Source organism: Phascolarctos cinereus, unplaced genomic scaffold (genome assembly GCF_003287225.1).
Source record: "Phascolarctos cinereus isolate Bilbo 61053 unplaced genomic scaffold, phaCin_HiC Scaffold_4;HRSCAF=312, whole genome shotgun sequence".
Classification (NCBI taxonomy): domain Eukaryota; kingdom Metazoa; phylum Chordata; class Mammalia; order Diprotodontia; family Phascolarctidae; genus Phascolarctos; species Phascolarctos cinereus.
The window spans coordinates 122,303,606-122,320,807 of record NW_027555847.1 but is presented as its reverse complement, the minus strand read 5'-3'; the positions used below and the strand labels follow the sequence as shown (position 1 = coordinate 122,320,807).

At 38.7% G+C, this 17,202-nt stretch overlaps 1 protein-coding gene across 1 annotated transcript in view; it reads right to left on the bottom strand.

Annotated features, from left to right (window-relative positions):
- Nucleotides 1-17,202, bottom strand: part of LOC110221664 (histone-arginine methyltransferase CARM1-like) — a 252,429-nt gene that overhangs the window by 110,370 nt on the left and 124,857 nt on the right. Inside the window, exons 3-4 of the mRNA XM_021006365.2 lie at nt 10,932-11,038; nt 5,598-5,702 (exon numbers count right to left, since the gene is read on the bottom strand). Coding sequence (XP_020862024.1) covers nt 5,598-5,702; nt 10,932-11,038 — 212 coding nt within the window. The remainder of the gene's footprint in view (nt 1-5,597; nt 5,703-10,931; nt 11,039-17,202) is intronic.

Genomic DNA, 17,202 nt, shown 5'->3' with positions numbered 1-17,202 from the left:
ACACTTTTCAGATGAATAAAGTCAGATCTAAACAACTGGAAAAAAAATCAGTTGTTCATGGTTAGGCTGAGCCAATGTAATAAAGATGATGATTCTACCCTAAATTAATTTACTCACTTGGTGCCATACCAATCAAACTACCAAAAATTATTTTATAGAGCTAGAAAAAATAATAAGAAAATTTATCTGAAAGAGCAAAAAGTCAAGAAAATCAAGGGAATTATTTTTTAAAATGAAGGAAGGTGGCCTACTTGTACCAGATTTCAAATTTTATTATAAAGTGATAATCATTAAACTGGCTAAGAAGTAGAGTTGTGGAGCAGTAGAATAGATTAGGTAAACAAGATACAACAGCAAATGACCATAGTAATCCAGTGTTTGATAAGCCAAAAGACCCCAATTTTTGAGACAAGAACTCACTATTTGACAAAAACTGCTGGGAAACCTGGAAAACAGTATGACAGAAACTGGGTATAGACCAACATCTCACACTGTATACCAAGATACTGTCAAAATGAGTAAATGCTTTAGACATAAAGGGTGATACCATAAAAGGAAAGCAAGGAATAGTTTACCTCTCAGATCTCTGGAGAAGGGGAAAATTTATGACCAAAGAAGAGATAAGAGAGTATTACAAGATATTAAATGGACATTTTGATTATATTAAATCAAAAAGTTTTTGCACAAACAAAACCAATGCAACCAAGATTAGAAGGAAAACTGAAAGCTGGGAAGCAATTTTTACAACCAGTGTCTCTGATAAAGGCCTCATTTCTCAAACATATAAAGAACTAAGTCAAATTTATAATATGAGTCATTCACCAATTGATAAGGATATAAGCAGGCAAGCAATTTTCAGATGAAAAAATAAAAGTACTATATATATATACATATATATACATATATATACATATATATATACATATATATGTATATATATATACATACACACACATATGAAAAAATGCTCTAAATCATTATTGATTAGAGAAACGCAAATTAAAACAACTCCGAGATACCACCTCACACCTATCAGACTGGCAAATATGAAAGAAAAGAAAAATGATAAATGTTAGAGGGGGTGGAAAAATTGGGAAACTAATGTACTGTTGGTAAAGTTGTAAACTGATCCAACCATTCTAGAGAGCAATTTGGAACTGTGCCAAATAGCTATAAAATTGTGCATACCCTCTAATCTAGCAATACCTCTACTAGACCTGTACCTCAAATTGATAAAAAAAAAAAAAAGGTGGAGGGGAAGGACCTATTTGTCAAAAAACATTTATAGTAGCTCTTTTTGTAGTGGCAAAGAATTGGAAATTGAGGGGACGTCCATCAATTGGAGAATGGCTGATCAAGTTGTGGTAAATGATTGTAATGAATACTATTGTGCTGTAAGAAATGATGATCAGGATGGTGTCAGAAAGACCTAGCAGGACTTAATGTGAACTGATGCAGAGTGAAGTGAGAAAAACCAGGAGAACATTGTATATAGTGACAGCAATATTATATGATGATCAACTGTGGATAACAACTATTCTCAGCAATATAATGATTGAAGATAATTTCAAAGGACTCATGATGAAAAATGCTATTCATCTCCAGAGAAAGAACTGATGGAGTATGAATGCAAATTGAAGCATACTATTTTTCACTTGCCTTATTTTTTTGTGTTTTTTTTTCCTGTGTCTTCTTTAACAACATGACTTATATGGAAATATGTTTTGCATGACTGCCCATATATAACCTGTATCAAATTGTTTACTGTCTCAGGGACGGGGGAAGGGATTTGGGGGGGAAAATTGGGAACTCAAAATTTTTAAAAAATGAATATTAGAAATTTTTTTTATATGTAACTGGTGAAAAATAAAATATTTAAAATTCTGTTATGCAAACATGAAACTTCTGTGTAACCTTTATACTTTTGGTTTTTCTCATTACTTACTTCTGATCTATATTCTCCAATTTTTGTTATTCTCACCTACTGCTAACTTTGTACTGAAATAATCTATTGGCAAAGTATATGTTAATTCAATATAGAGGGTATCATTAAATTCTTTGTAGCATTTTTCTATCTTTTCCTCTGCAACAGATATTGGGGCATAGCCTGCAATTGTGTTCGTGATGGTCTTTTTGCAAATATGTACTATTATTATACTTAACTTGAAGCCTATCCCATAAAATAATGTTTCTTGTTGCCTTTGGACATATCATAAAATTACCTCTGTCAAGTTCTTTATTTGTCTTCCCAAAGAAAATCAGTGATTCTGTTTTCCATTTAGTTCAGACTTTCTTCTCTATTTATAGTGAGAATATTGATTAATAAGACTTAGTTTCTTTACCAATATGTCCATTTGCTCACTAGATGAATATCTCACATTTAGAATAACATTCACTAGGTAAGATTTTAAAGACAGTCTAAAAACTGCATCTGCTTCATTGATGAAAAAGCAATTAAGGGCTGCAGAAGACCACGCAGACATTTTGTATTTTTTTTGCTACTTAGGGCCAAAAAATACATTACCATGTGGCTAGCACCCTGGTAATGAGACTCTTCTCTGTACTTAGCTAGGGGTCTTCAGAAAAAACAGACTGTAGCTAGAACTGTCCTCAAAGGCTTTTCAACCTGCTAAAACCTGTCAGAGCTTATATTCTGCTGATGAAACCTCAGGGGACCCAGGGTCATCTCTGTAGTACACTTAGACTGGGATTTTGTGCAGTACCACATTATTTTTTTTAATACTGTTAGTTAAACACATTATATTTGAAAAAGGTAAGAGAATTGAAAGAGGCCTGAAAAATTTTAGGGGATCCATGAACCTGGATGGGAAAAAGTGACATTTTTATGTTTACTAACCTCTAATGTTACAAGTAATTATATTATAATTACATTGTATAATTATACAATATATCATATTACATAATAATATAATACTATGTTGTATCATTATATGTTATATAATTATTTAGCATTTCCTTCATGTATGATTTTAAAAAAAACTCAAAAAATTATTCTGATAAGGGGCTCATAGGCTTCACCAGATTGCCAAATAGGTCTACGACAAAAATAAGGGCTAAGAACTTTTGATCTAATCCAATTCCCTTTATCCACAGCTGAGGAAACTGACCAGAGAGAAAGGAAGTGGCTTATCCAAAGTAATATAGCTAGTAAGTAGAAAAAGCCAAGATTTGAACCCAGGGCTCTCTGGCTCTAAATCCAGAACTTTTCCTGCTATATCAGTGTGACTTCAAAATCTAAAGCACATTAGGTATGGCATATTCCAATCCCAGAATAGCCCTGCAACATGGGCATCATCAAGGTATTCACTGGCATGATATTAACAGTGAAAGTCATGCCAAGTAGGTTGAAAGAAAAAGAAAGAAATCCAGTATTCTCTTCCACAGAGTTTACAGCCAATTTTAAATAGATGTGTGCCATGGCACTTAATCCAAACAGTTAACAATCTGGGGCAGACTTTATCAGTGAGCAGATGACTAGTTCTAACAGCCCTACTTAAACTGTTATCAGCAGTGCCTGGAGGTTTATGGAGAATTTTATGGCAGGATTAAAAAGAGATGCCCTGGCCTTATAGCAAAAACATTATGATACCCTGCCAAAGACAAATCACATATCATGGATTGAAGCAAGGCTCTCTAATTCTGAATATTGCTTGATAATTTGAGCAGGTAAACGTTGTGTTGTTTTGGGGGGCGTGTGTGTGTGTGTGTGTGTGTGTGTGTGTGTGTGTGTGTTTAAAGCTGTTAAATCCCTAAATCCCCTTCTGCTAAGCCAATATTACATCAGGAAGCACTAAGTAGCTGCTGCACTAGGGATTCTCTCCTTTGCTAAAATGCTGATTTTTAAAATACGCTTTCAGCCGGTGCCCACTGTTGCAAGTTCTTGCTTCCAGAAACCAGTGCCTTAACAAACATGTCAAAACATTTCCGAATTAAAACTCTACAGCCCAGCACCTTCAGGTTGATGGACTTTCCCCAGTGTACACTTTGCAAGAAGCTAAAAATAGGCAGACCGCAATTAAGGCAAGCTCTGACCAATGGGGTCAGTCCCCTGGATGCAGGCCAGGCACAATTCTCAGCCAGAAATGTTCTGGCAAAGCCAAAATTTTCATTGAAATTGCTGGGATAAGGCAGAATGAGAACTCAGGCTTTCTGAGGTTAAAAAATAGCTTTGGACAAACCATGGATGTCTAAGAAAACAGTCCAAATTCTTGCTCATGTTTAAGGGACAAAACTAGTTTCTTCACCAGCCCTTAGATCTTGAGGAGTTTGGGGATGTTGGTGGAGGGAGAGACTCTCATGAAGGATTTCTACACAGCCATTTTCTTCTTAATTAAAAAAATTCCTTTGGGAAGAGTGGGAAAAGACAGCTTCCTAAAAGACATCTCAGTATAATTTTCATCTGACTTCCAATAAAAATTCAAGCAAAAACCAAATCACTGAAGCCTCTGCACATCTCTTCTGTTCCATTAGAGGACAAGCATCTAGGAGGAAGCCAGAGTTTTCACAAATATCATGGAGCAGAAAAGAGACTTAGGGCTCTATCAGAGAATCGGAGGAGTATAGATCTAGAACTAGGAGGCACCTCAGAGGCCTCTGAGTCCTGCCTCCTCATTTTCCATAGAAAATGAGGCAAAGAGGTTAAGTGACTTAAGTCACACAGTGACTGAGCCAGGATTCCAACCCAACTTGTCTGATTCTTTAAATGCATTCCTAGTCTACCTGATGGTGACTTTTTCTAATGCCCACATTTTACTACCGAAGAAAATGAAGTCCATGAAGGGGAAGTGATTTACTCAAGGTCACACAGTGTTTCAAGAGAGGAAGCTGGAACTAAGAACCCAAGCCTCTGGGCTCCTGGTCCTATACTCTCCCAGGCTATCTTATCTTGCCTTCCCATCAGAGGTATTCTGTATGCTACTCTATACACTGAAAGGGGAATCATGGAACACTGATGCCAAAAATGTTGCAATCTATTTAAGGTAATACTCATACCAGTTCCATGAGGGAAATAGACACATTGAAGCAGCTAAAGGTGGAGTGTCCCCTGCAGGGCTACTCACTATCTACAATAACAGAAATCTCTTTGTGTGTGTATGATCCTAGGCAAGTCATTTAACCCTGTTTGCTTCAGTTTCCTATTCTGTAAAATGAAGTGGAAAAGGAAATGGCAAACCATTTCAGTATCTTTGCCAAGGAAACCCCAAATAAGGTCACGAATATCGGACGTGACTGAAACAACTCAATAACAACAACAAATTGCTCAATAGAAGGCAAACCCAGGAAACATTAAAACCCAACTGCATCTAATCCAGCCCACTAAGCTTTTATTAAGCAACTACTGGGTACAAAGCAATGTTCTAGGCAGCAAAGATATGAAGACAAAATGAAAAACAGTTCCTACCCTCACAGAGCTTATGATTTACTGGAGAAATATATAAACACATAAGCCTCCCCCACATACTTCAGTGTTGGCCTGCTTTTCAAGGCCATTGAACAGTTCCTAGAGATTCAGGCTTGGCTTCTAATATTGCTGTGTCAAATTTATATTTAATTAACAATCAGCTTAGAGGACTTACCTTGTCTTTAAAGTCTGTGTGGTTCTGAAGAATGGCTCTGTGGTAGGTAGCTGTCCTCACAAAGTCCTGTAGCATATTCTGCTGTTGGGATATACACCCATAAAACTAAAAGGAAAAGACAAGTTGTTGAATCATACAACTGTAAGGACCCTTAAAGACAAGTGAGTCCAATCTTTTCATTCTACAGATGGGGAAACTGAGGTCCAGAATGGGGATATACTGCATTCAGGGTCACATGCCTGGTAAGCACCAGAGACAGAATTCAAAGCCTAATTATCTGGTTCCTCCATGATTGATGGAGGATATATATTTCTAACTCACAAAATGCACATATCTTCAGTTTAATTCAATGTAACTCAATTCCACAACACATTTTCAAAACACCTTCTATGCATAAGTCTTGAAATGTTCAGAGGATTGATAAGGAATCTCCACTAAAAAACAGACAGGATCACAGAACAGGCAGAGGGTGGGAGCTGGAAAATACCAAAGAGAGGGAAGACAAGGAGCATCTGCCTTGCCCTTGCCTCTATCACAACATCATACAAGATGCATGCACCATAACATTTTGCTGAATCCCTGACACCCTACGTATCCTCCCTTTCCACTGTGGGATTTTGCCTGGGAGGATGGAAAACAGGTGGTGGTCAAAAGATCCTAGCTCTAGAACTCATTTTACAGATGAGGAAGCTGAGTCCCAGAGACATTAAGTGACTTGCCCAAAGACACAGGTAGTACGAGGGGTGAGATCTGAACACAAAAGTCCCAGCTGTTCAGTACTGACCTACCTCTCAGGCTCCACACTAAAGGCTAAAATAAAGCACGTACTTCTTAAAACTACTGTACTTAATGTAGAAATGCTCTTTTGTTAAACAAGAAAAGTGCCAACAACCTTAAATCCTTCCCAAGTTTTGAAAACTTGATTCAGTATTTACACTAATAGGAAAATCTCTCTTCAAGTGTGTACAACTGTTACAGTTTTCCTATGAAATCTTAAAAGTAATAACTCTTTCTCACAGAGATAAGACCCTCACACCCATAACGATCAAGCGGAACCATGTCAATGCTCTTCTCCAAGTTATCGAATTGAATATAGCTGTGGCTAAGCAGTAGTAAACCCAAGAAGTTAGGAATTCATTATCACCAAAAACCCAATGAAGGGTATGTACACATATATGTACATGTGTGTATATATATGCATGTCATAGGAATCATAGAAAGTTGAGCTGGAGAAAAGCTTAGAGATAATGTTCAGCTCAATAAGCACTTATTATCACGTGAGGGGTACCAAGACAAAAATGAAATAATCCCTGCCCTCAAGAAACTTACATTCTACTTGGTGAAAAGCACAAACTCAGAGAAATACAGACAAGCTAAATACAAAGTAATTTCAGCGGGAGCCACACTAACACCTGAAATGAACACGAAAGGTGTCTTGTGTGGGAGGAAGCACTTCAGCTGAGTCTAAAAGGGAGCTAGTAGTTTCAAAAAGTGGAGGTGAGGAAGGAGACCATTTCAGACATGGGGGACAGCCTATTCAAAGGTACAGAGACAGGAGAATAAATACCACATACAGAAAATGGCAACTAGGTCTGTTTGGTTGGGGCATAGGATGCATGAGGAAGAATAATTTGTAGTCAGTTTGGAAAGATAGGTTGGAGCAAGATTGTTAAGGGTTTAAAGTACCAAAACAAGGAGTTAGTATTTTATCCTAATAAGAAGCTAAATACTTATCCTAAGGCTAAGTAGCCACTGATGAGGCAAATAGGTGGTATATCAGATAAAATGATGGGCCTGGAGTTAGGACAATTTGAATTCAGATCTAGCCTCAGCTGTGTGTGACCCTGGACAAGTCACTTAAGCTGTCTGCTTCAGTTTCTTCAATTATAAAATGGTGATCATAATAGCATCCATTTCATAGAGTTGTTGCGAAGATCAAGTGAGATATTATTTGTAAAGTGCCTCACATGTGATAGGCACCTAGTAATGCCTTGCTTTGCTTTCGCTTTCCTTTTTCCTTCCTTTCCCTTCCCTCCTTTCTTATTTTCCTTCCCTTCCCTTCTCCCCTCTTCAGTAGGGAAGTGACATGGTTAGATATAAGTTTTAGGGATATTGGTTTGGCAGGTGTGAGAAGGGCAGATAAGAGATGGGAGTGACTGAATACAGTCTGGTAGAGACCAATAGAATACAAAAATACAGATCAATTAAGAAGTGAATGAGACTGTCCAGGTCAGAGGTGATAAGGGCCTGAATTAAGAGTGGTGGTGGTATGAAGGAAAATATAAGACAGAAGAAAGAGATTTTATGGAGAAAGGACTGACAATACTTGGCAATTGATGGACTATATGAGGTGAAAATGAAGAATTGAGGATGACCCCTAGGTTTCTGACTTGAGGATTAAAAGGATGGTGTATGTCAACCTGGGTGACTGGAAAGATGGTGAGGCTCTTGAGACTCTTGATAGAAACAAAGAAGTAAGGAGGACATGTGGATTTAGGAGTGAAAAGATAATTCAGGTTTCTCTATTCATGTGTCTCTGCTAGGTTTCTCTAAGTTCATTACTGTTCCTCCCTCAGAAATCATGTGCATTGCTAAGAGAGTTTGACCCAGGTTAATGGATGGACTGCGCTATTTCAATGATTCCCGACTTTACCTTCTATTGAGCAATTCATTGTTGTTCAGTCATTTCAGTCGTGTCCAACTCTTCACAACCCCATTTGGGGTTTTCTTGGCCAAGATGCTAGAGTGGTTTGCCATTTTCTTCTTCAGCTCATTTTACAGATGAGGAAACTAAGGCAAACAGGGTTAAGTGCCTTGCCAAAGATCACATAGCTAATAAGTATCAGAGGCCAGATTTGAACTTGGGAAGATGAGTCTTCCTGACTCCAGGCCAGGCACTCTAGCTGCCTTCTCTACTAAGTAAAGGTTATGATTATTCTTATTTTCATTTTCTTGTTGCATAAATGCTTTTTAAGAGTTAATATTGTGACTTATTTCATATTTTAAAAAAGTACATTAGTGAGGGCTCAGGAACCCTAGGAGTAGGAGAAATGTATCTCCTCTACAACAGGGTTTTCCCTAGGACCCTGAGAGTAAGTAGTTGCTTCCCCTCCTGAGATGCCACTCCAACACCTAGTGAGTGAGGTGAGTGAGCCAGTGTTAGTCCAGGAAAAGAAAAAAAAAATAAAGAGTTGGGGTATATACAGATGGGGATACTGGGGCCCATAGAGAAGTGACTTGCCCAGGGTTACACAGCTGAAGAGTACCTGAGGTGGTTTCAAGTTAACATCTTCTGATTATACACCAGATTCAGGGCTTTAGCCTTCCCCACCAAAGATAGGAAATAGCATGGTGTCATATTATATATTCTTCAGGAATTACTGAGAATATCACTTCACATGGGATCAGTCCTTGAGACCAATACTCATCAGTGAGAATGTTAAGTAAACTATGGTACAAGTGGAGAGACTTGCTAGCCTCTAGACAATTAGGGAGAGATGCCCAACCCTATTACTGAGAGGTAAGAAGGGCTGCAGGTTTGGAATGAGGCTATCATCATCCTTTTTACAAATAGAATCCGGGTTACAGGTGATTTTTTTCTGGCCCAAAACAAGAGAGCTCTCCAAAAGCAGCTAGAGTGTCACTAATGGGTGAGTATATATGAATGCAGAGGCATTGTCAACAGAAAGGATAAGTGTCAAGAGGACAGTATTCCTGATCAATGCTAAAGTTCTATTTTCTGCTAAAACAGCATAATCATGGGTCATCATTTTGACCATTAATAATTTTGGTAATTTAATCACTCTCTGAGGAGAAAACATGGGGGGAGCGGGAAGAGTAATGGATTTGGAGAAGATCAGGGTTTGAGGTCCAGTTGCCACTTGGTAATTGTGTGGTTTGGGCATGTAATTCTCTTCTCTGGGCCTCAATTTGCTCATCTGTGAAATGAAGGGACTAGATATGAGGTTGAACTAGATCTCCAAGGTCCCTGCCAGCTCCAATATTCTGTGAATCTATAAATTCACAGTTAAATTGGCACTTCAGAGTTTGTAAAGTGCTTCCAACACCAACCTGTGAGGAAGGTGGTAATATAATTATACCATTTTACAGATGAAGAAACAGGCTTGCAGAGATTGAATTATCTCTCCATGGTGATACAAGTAAAGAGAGTCAAAGTTTAAATCCAAATTCTCTGGTTCAGCATTGGTCCAATACTTTTTCTGCAACAGCAGGCTACCTCTCTATCATCCCTCTATCAGAGAGAGGACCCTCAGGGTTTTCCCAGCTAATATCCATAGTGCAGAGGTGGAGCCATGAGTATGATGACTGGTTAGAAGACCCTTCTCATAGAAGATGGGCAACTAAAGCCACACAGAGTTCATATACAAAAGCACTGCTGGCCATTAAGTTACTATGACTTGTCTGTTGCAGAAGATACTAACACCACTGGATTTAAAGCTGGAAGAGACTTTAGAGATTACATAGTCCAACCTCCTTAATTTGCAAATGAAGAAACTGAGCCCCAGAGTGGCAAAATGACTTTCCTAAAGTTAAATATACATGTAGTAAGGGGCAGAACCAGGATTTATATCTAGGTCTTCTTTCTCTAAACACAGTGCTCTTTTACCACACCAATCTCTTATTAATTGATTTTCATTTCCATAATGATTGCTTTGGAACAATGTAGCTAACATACTTGCAAGTTGAAGAAAGAATGTTGGAATATGTGGCTGTCCAGAGAAGAGACTTTTTTCCTGTGTTTCTTAGTGGAAGATTGAGTTAAGAGATATTCATGACAACCTGCCATGGAATTTGAGAGATCCTTCTGCCTTGGGGCTCTCTGCCAAATGGGTTACACAAGGATATAGAAATATTTACTGCTGCTGCCCTCCACTGCTGCCATAACAGATCTTCATAGGACTTCAAGCTTTCAAAAAACACTTTCTTCACAATAACACTATGAGATAGGTAGTGCTGATGGACATTGGGGTATGATGGTTAATATGATGACTGCATGTAGGGGCTGAAGGGAGTCCCTGAGTAAAGAAACGTTGCTTTAGGTATTTCTCAAACTAAAGACCCAAATCTTAGGCTATATGGAATTATAGATAGAATACAGAACCCAAGAAGACCTGGGTTCAAATCTAGGTTAAGTCTATCATTTACTAGAACATGGGGAAATAATTTTAACTATCTGAGCCTCAGCTTCCTCATCTGTAAAATGGGCTAGTAATACTTGTAGCACCTACCTCACAGGATGGTTGAGGAGTTCAAATGAGAATATACATCTCAAATCACCACATCAGTGTTAGCCACTATTATTTTCCTTCATACCTGAAAATACTGTGCAGCAGAGGCCGCCTCTGTCCGCTGACTGAACACTGAGTATTCCTTCTTCTGCTTCCGATATCTCTCTAAGGCATTTGAAAATGTACTGTATTCTGAAAGGGAAAAGTACAGGTAAAAGTCCACATACTTGAAATAGCAGGACCTACTAAGCGACCTGCTCTCAAGGACAACTGAGAAAATAGTAGTGGAAGGACAGTTCATTTACCTCTTTCTAATATCTTGGGGAAGACTGGGGAAGTGGTAGAGAGGCAGCCATGTTTTGCTTTGTCCATTCAGAAAGAACACATTTTTATGTACATTACTTTCACATGCCTTCCTTGGTGCTAATTTCCTATGTGACCTTGGACAAGTTGTTAACTTTGCTGAGCTGCCATTTCTTCACATATAAAATGAGACAGTAGGACCAGAGATGGCCTCTGAAGTCTCTTCTAGCCCTATGTCTATGATTCAAAATTATCCTTATTAAAACTTATCTGTTCTTGCTTTCTCAATTGAGAGGGAGGGAATAATAGGCATTTACATAGTTCCCACTACATAACAGGTACTGTGCTAAGTGCTTGACAAATATGGGGGCAAGGAGATAGGAGACAGGGAAGGAGGATCTTTGCTTGAAAAAAATTACTTAATAAAACTTGTATGCTCTACTGGCATCATTAAACTTTAAGGTGAGGCATTTCAGAGATACGGACAGATAATGCTCAGATAAGTATCTCTGGCTGGCTGGTATGGATCCAGCACAAAGGCAGGCTTTAAGGTAGTTCAATGACAAATTCCAAAATTCAATTCAACTAGAATTTATCAAGCACCTGAGTATAGAGGGTGGGGTAAAGAGAGAAATTTCAGAGAAGACATTGTCCTGGGCTTAAATGAACTCACCATCTGATAGGGGATAACACAAACCCAGGTAACTAACACATTAGGGAGATATGGACATGATGATCTTAGGGGTGAAATGATTTTATCCATAATTTTATGAAACCTACTTCCCTGTGATTTGGCCATTAAGAAATTGAGCTCCAGAAAGGAAAAGTGATTTGTCTAAGGTCACAGACCCACTAAATGGCAAGTCTAAGATGTAAAATGAAGTGTTAAATTGGGGGTGGCGGCAGGTGGCCAGTGAAAGAAAAAATGGACAATGATCATTACAGAAAAGTTAACAAAGGTGCCAAAACACTGAACTCAACAATTAATAGGATTTATAGATTTAGAATTGGGAGGTTATCTGGCATAACCCCTTCCTTGTGCTCTATCTACTATACTGGGCTGACTTATTCATTAACTGCCTACTACATTCACGACACTGTGTTCCCTGACTTTAAAGCTTAAAGTCTGACAGGAGGGATTGGGGCACAATATGCAGAAATTAAATCCAGTACAGGATAGGATCATATATTTAGAATTGGAAGGAACCTTAGGGGTCATCTAGTTCAATGTCCTCATTTTAGAGAAAACAGCATCCAGAGACATTACGATTTGCCTAATAGCACACAAGAAGTATGCAGCAGAACTGAGAGTTGAACACAGGTTCTTTGACTTCATTTTCAGTATAATTTTCACTTTTGCCCTGACAGATCCAGTTAAGGCACTCTAGGGAAATCTGAGGAGGGAGAGATCATTAGAGAGGTAGTGTCCCATTATAGATCTGGAGTTAAAGACATGGGCTAAAATCCTCAGTATCTCTGCTATTGACTATGGGGTACTGGGCAAAGTCATTTAATTATTCTGAGCCTTAGTTTTCTTCTATGGAAAAAGAGAAGTTAGATCTAAATGACTTCTAAAGTCTCCCTAAGTTCTAAATTCTATGTTCCTTTGACTATCTCATTTCTAAGGGACTCTTTCAATTTTAATGAACTATGACTGTGTTTCAGCTGCTGGGATCAGGGATAGTTTTATGAAGAAGCTAACCTATGAGTGAGACCTTGGAAAAAGGGGATAGTAACGGGTTAAGTGAGTGAAGGAAAATGTTCCAGGCAGGAGGAAGGAGGGTAAAGGAAAAGAACAGTCCACAGTTTGGCTGAAATGTAGATTTCATGAAAGGAAGTAAATGGGAAATAAGCCTGGAAGTGCAGGTTGTAGCCAGACTATAGAGGGCCTAAAATGTTAGGCCAATTTGCTGCTATTTTATCCCAGAGGCAATAGGGAAAACTGCTGGCTTTTGAGCTCGTAGGTGACAGTGCATTAGGAAGTAGAAGATAGAATGGAAGCTCCTTGTGGGCAGGGACCATTTTATTTTTGAACACCTTCACAGCAGGCACTCAAGTGTTTGTCAAATAAACACTCACTTAATGAAAGAGGGAGATTATTTTGATGTCTTTGAGAATGCTGGACTGGTAAGGAGAGCTAGATCTGCAACATTATTACAATATTTCAGGTAAAGGGAAGCAGCAAGGTGAGTGGAAGTAAGGGCAGAGGTAAGATGCCATGAAGATGGAATTGGGAGGACTTTACAAATTATTGAATCCGGAGGGGAAGATGAAGGAGACATAAGAGCCAAAGATTATGCTTAGGTTTTAAGTCTGGGTGACAGGGAACATGGCTACACCATAATAGAAATAGAGAGGCTAGGTGGAGAGGTAAGAGGATGCTTTCTTTTGGGGATATTTTGAATTTTGGATGCTGGTAGGATAATCAGGTGAAGATGTCCTGCAGGCACTTTTAGATGTGGAACCAGAGCTTAGAGGACGTATTGAGGCTGAATCAATATAGTTGCCAGAGCCGTGGGGGTGTGACTTTTGAGTTGGGCTTTAAAGGATGAGTAGAAATTGATAATGAGTAAAATTAAGAGTTTCAGTTGTTTCCTCACTGGTGGTTTCATCTAAGTAAAGATTTAGGGCTTGGAAACCTTATGAGGTCCATCTGTCTCTATTCTCAATTAGTTCCTGCACAAAGAGTATATCCTAGATGCAAATCGAAGAGCTAAAGTGAGAAGGAAAATGTGGGTAGAAAATCATAATTAAAATGAGAAAAAAAAGGCAGAAGATTTTGAAAATGTTTTCGAAACAGAGATTCTTAGGCTTTCTAAACTTTAAAGCACTCTACACCTTAAAACACCATATCATTTCCTGGTATTTAAATGTTTCCACAGTCTGCCTCCATCCCTTCTTTCCAGCTTTATTTCACATTATTAAAGTTTTCCCAAGTAGATCACTAGCTGTTCTCTGGACTTAACATATCATCTACGATTTCAGTGCAGCTACACAGGCAGTCTCTAAGCCTAAAATGCTCTCTCGCCTCATCTCTGACTTACAGAACTTACCTTGTAATAGATGCTTAGTTTCTATATCCCCCTCCTTTGCGAAGCCTTCCCTGACCCACACGCTCCCAGCTGAAAGTGCTCATTTTAACTTCAGATGTTCCTAAAACACTTCATCTGAACCCTTCCTTTGCCCCGACCATTGTATCCTACAACTTATTATATTTATCTCTGCATGTTCAATCATTTTCCAGTCATGTCCAACTCTGTTGAAATATTGGAGTGGTTTGCCATTGCCTTCTCCAGATCATTAAGATGAGGAAACGGAGACACAGCTAAGTGACTTGCCCACAGTCACACAGATAGTAAGGGTCTGAGGCCAGATTTGAACTCAGGAAAATGAGTATTCCTGGTGCTAAGCATGGTGTTCTATCCACTGGGCCACTTAGCTGCCTTATCTCTGCACATTTACTATATTTCCCCAGCAGAATGTTAGATCCTTGAGGGCAGAGACTCTCATTGTTTATATTTTTATCCTTGGCACCTGGTATAGTTTCATGACTGTAGCAGACAGTTAATAGATGGTTTACTTTTTTAAATACAGGAGCAACTATAAAATAATGAAGCTGATTTTTTGCATATTTCTTAAACAATTACTTGAGGCAATTTGATCCTCAAGCATCTCTCTAGGGGTAGTGAGCATATTATTATCTCCATTTTATTCTCTAACTCATTCTTCACAAAGTTGCCAAGTTAATATTACTGAAACTCCCCCAGGTCTGCAGTAGCTCTGCCTTATCCCTAGCATAAAGTATATCTTTAGCCTGGCATTTAAGCATTTCAAGTTCTCTATAGACTGGTTACCACTTACCTTCTCAGTCTCATTTCATATTACTCTCCTTCACATGCTCTCTCTTCATGTGCTCTTTAGAAGCAGCTAGGTAACCCAAAGGATAGGGTGTTGGACCTGTAGTCAGGAAGACCTGAGTTCAAATATGGCCTCAGACACTTCCTAGCAGGCAAGTCAGTTAACCTCTCTGAACTTCAGCTTACTCAACAGTAAAATAGTAAAAACAAAAACAAAAAAAACCTTACCTCCTTGAGTTGTTGTGTGGATCAGCACAGTGTCTGACATATAGTAGATACTTAATAAATGTTTGTTCTCTTCCAGTCAAACTAGCCTGGTGGCTGTTCTTGCTTCCGCGTCTTTGCCCAGGTGGGTCCCCTCTTCTCAAATATTTTCTCATCTCTGCCAGTCCCTAGCTTCCTGCAAAGGACAATTCAGGTGCCACGCCCCATGCAAACTTTGCCTAGTTCCTCTGGTTGTTGGTTAGCACTCTATCCCCTTCTTGAAATTTCTTGAATATTTTTTCTACATTTCTATGTTCTTCTGTGTGTAAATTTAGTCTCCCCATTAATAAGTGTTTACCTAAATTAAAAAGAGGCCTGGAGAGATAAATTGAATTACCCAAAGCCATACAACTGGTAATTAGCAGACTGAAGCCACAAATAAGTTTACAAGGCATAAAACTTTCTTTGCAGGCATCTGAGTGGCAACTTCTTATGTAGAGGTGGGCATGTCCACTGGGTATATTGCTGAGAGTATACAAAATTCCTGTTTTATTTCAAGTGATCAGAGCTGTCTCCAAAATGATTGGCTGGATGGGACTCAAAAGGATGGACTCTCTTGTCTTAGCTGCCTTCCCTGTGGTCCATAAAAGCTGAGAAACCAGTTTTCTCTCTTTGACTTACTTCCTTTTTACCTTCTCTTACTGAGAAAACAGACTATGAAAACAGAGTACACCTGCTTCAGAGAGAAGGGAAGCCTATGTTCTATCTGCCCTTTTTTCCTCCTGAGAACTGGAAATGGCTGCTCTGAGGTAGGGACACATGGGATGTTTTTGCTGAGAGAAGGTATCCTGAGAGTAGATTTTTTCCATAGAGGAGATAGTTGAAGAGATGGTAGCAGCCAGGGAATTAATAGATTTCTACAGAAGCACGTGATGGAAGCAGACTACATCCAGAAAGAGTCACAGCCTCGAGAGTTACCTCATGGGTGACTCCAACTTATAGAGTTCCAACTTCAAGAATCTGGGGACTGTACCTTCTGTCAGAAAGGGGAGATTTCCTATTGCTGAACGTAATTATCCCACATAGTTACTGAGCAGCATTTTTCTTGGAGGGCAAAGCCTGTGAGTTATTCAGATAGTGCTGATCTGATGAATAAGGCAATATTTATTCATCAGTCCCAAAATATGTTTGCCTTTAGTAAGAAGAGTATCCAACTCAACAGGGTGACTTTACAGGTCTAGGAGGGAGTAGGAAGGATCTTATAGAAGAGCTAAAGATCTACTAGAATGTCAAAGTTTGCTCCAACAGCAACCTCAAGTTCAGTTCTTCCCGAGGGTAACTGATGGACTTAGTGAGTGCTTTATCTGTTTCTATTTCTGGGCCCTTTAGAGTCCTTTGTGTCTTCATTTTCTGTGAAGTGAAATAAAGACTGTACTACCCATATTCATTGCTTCCTTAAGTATGTCTATGGGAGATGGTACCTTGTAATCAGGTCAATGTTTAACAACTGGGTCTCCAGAAAAAAATGTACATATGACATACTTTCTAGTTTAATCTGCATTATTAGCACTTCTCCACTATTATCTTAAGTCTAGAAGACAATAAACAAAGCAACAAATTAAGCCCTAATTTGTAGCATCTGTTGATGTCTAGGATGTAAATGTTCACAATGAAAATTTAACCAGCTGGTACAAATCAACTCCAACACACCTCTGTGTATACCTCATACTTAGGGAAACCCAAACATAAGATAAATGTAAGCTATATTTAGAGATTTTCCTGGAGTAACTAACTCTAAGTGGGGAAAATGGACCAATAAAGAAGATGACTTTTGTGGTCAGCCCCCAGGATTGGACTTGACTGGTGTAAACCCAGAGTACTGAGCCACAGGCTATGTAGGGAGTGACAGAAAAAAATTATTCTAATTTCTTAAATAGCATAACGGAACATCATTATAACATTATTCTGTTACAAATAGGAATGCAGTATAAG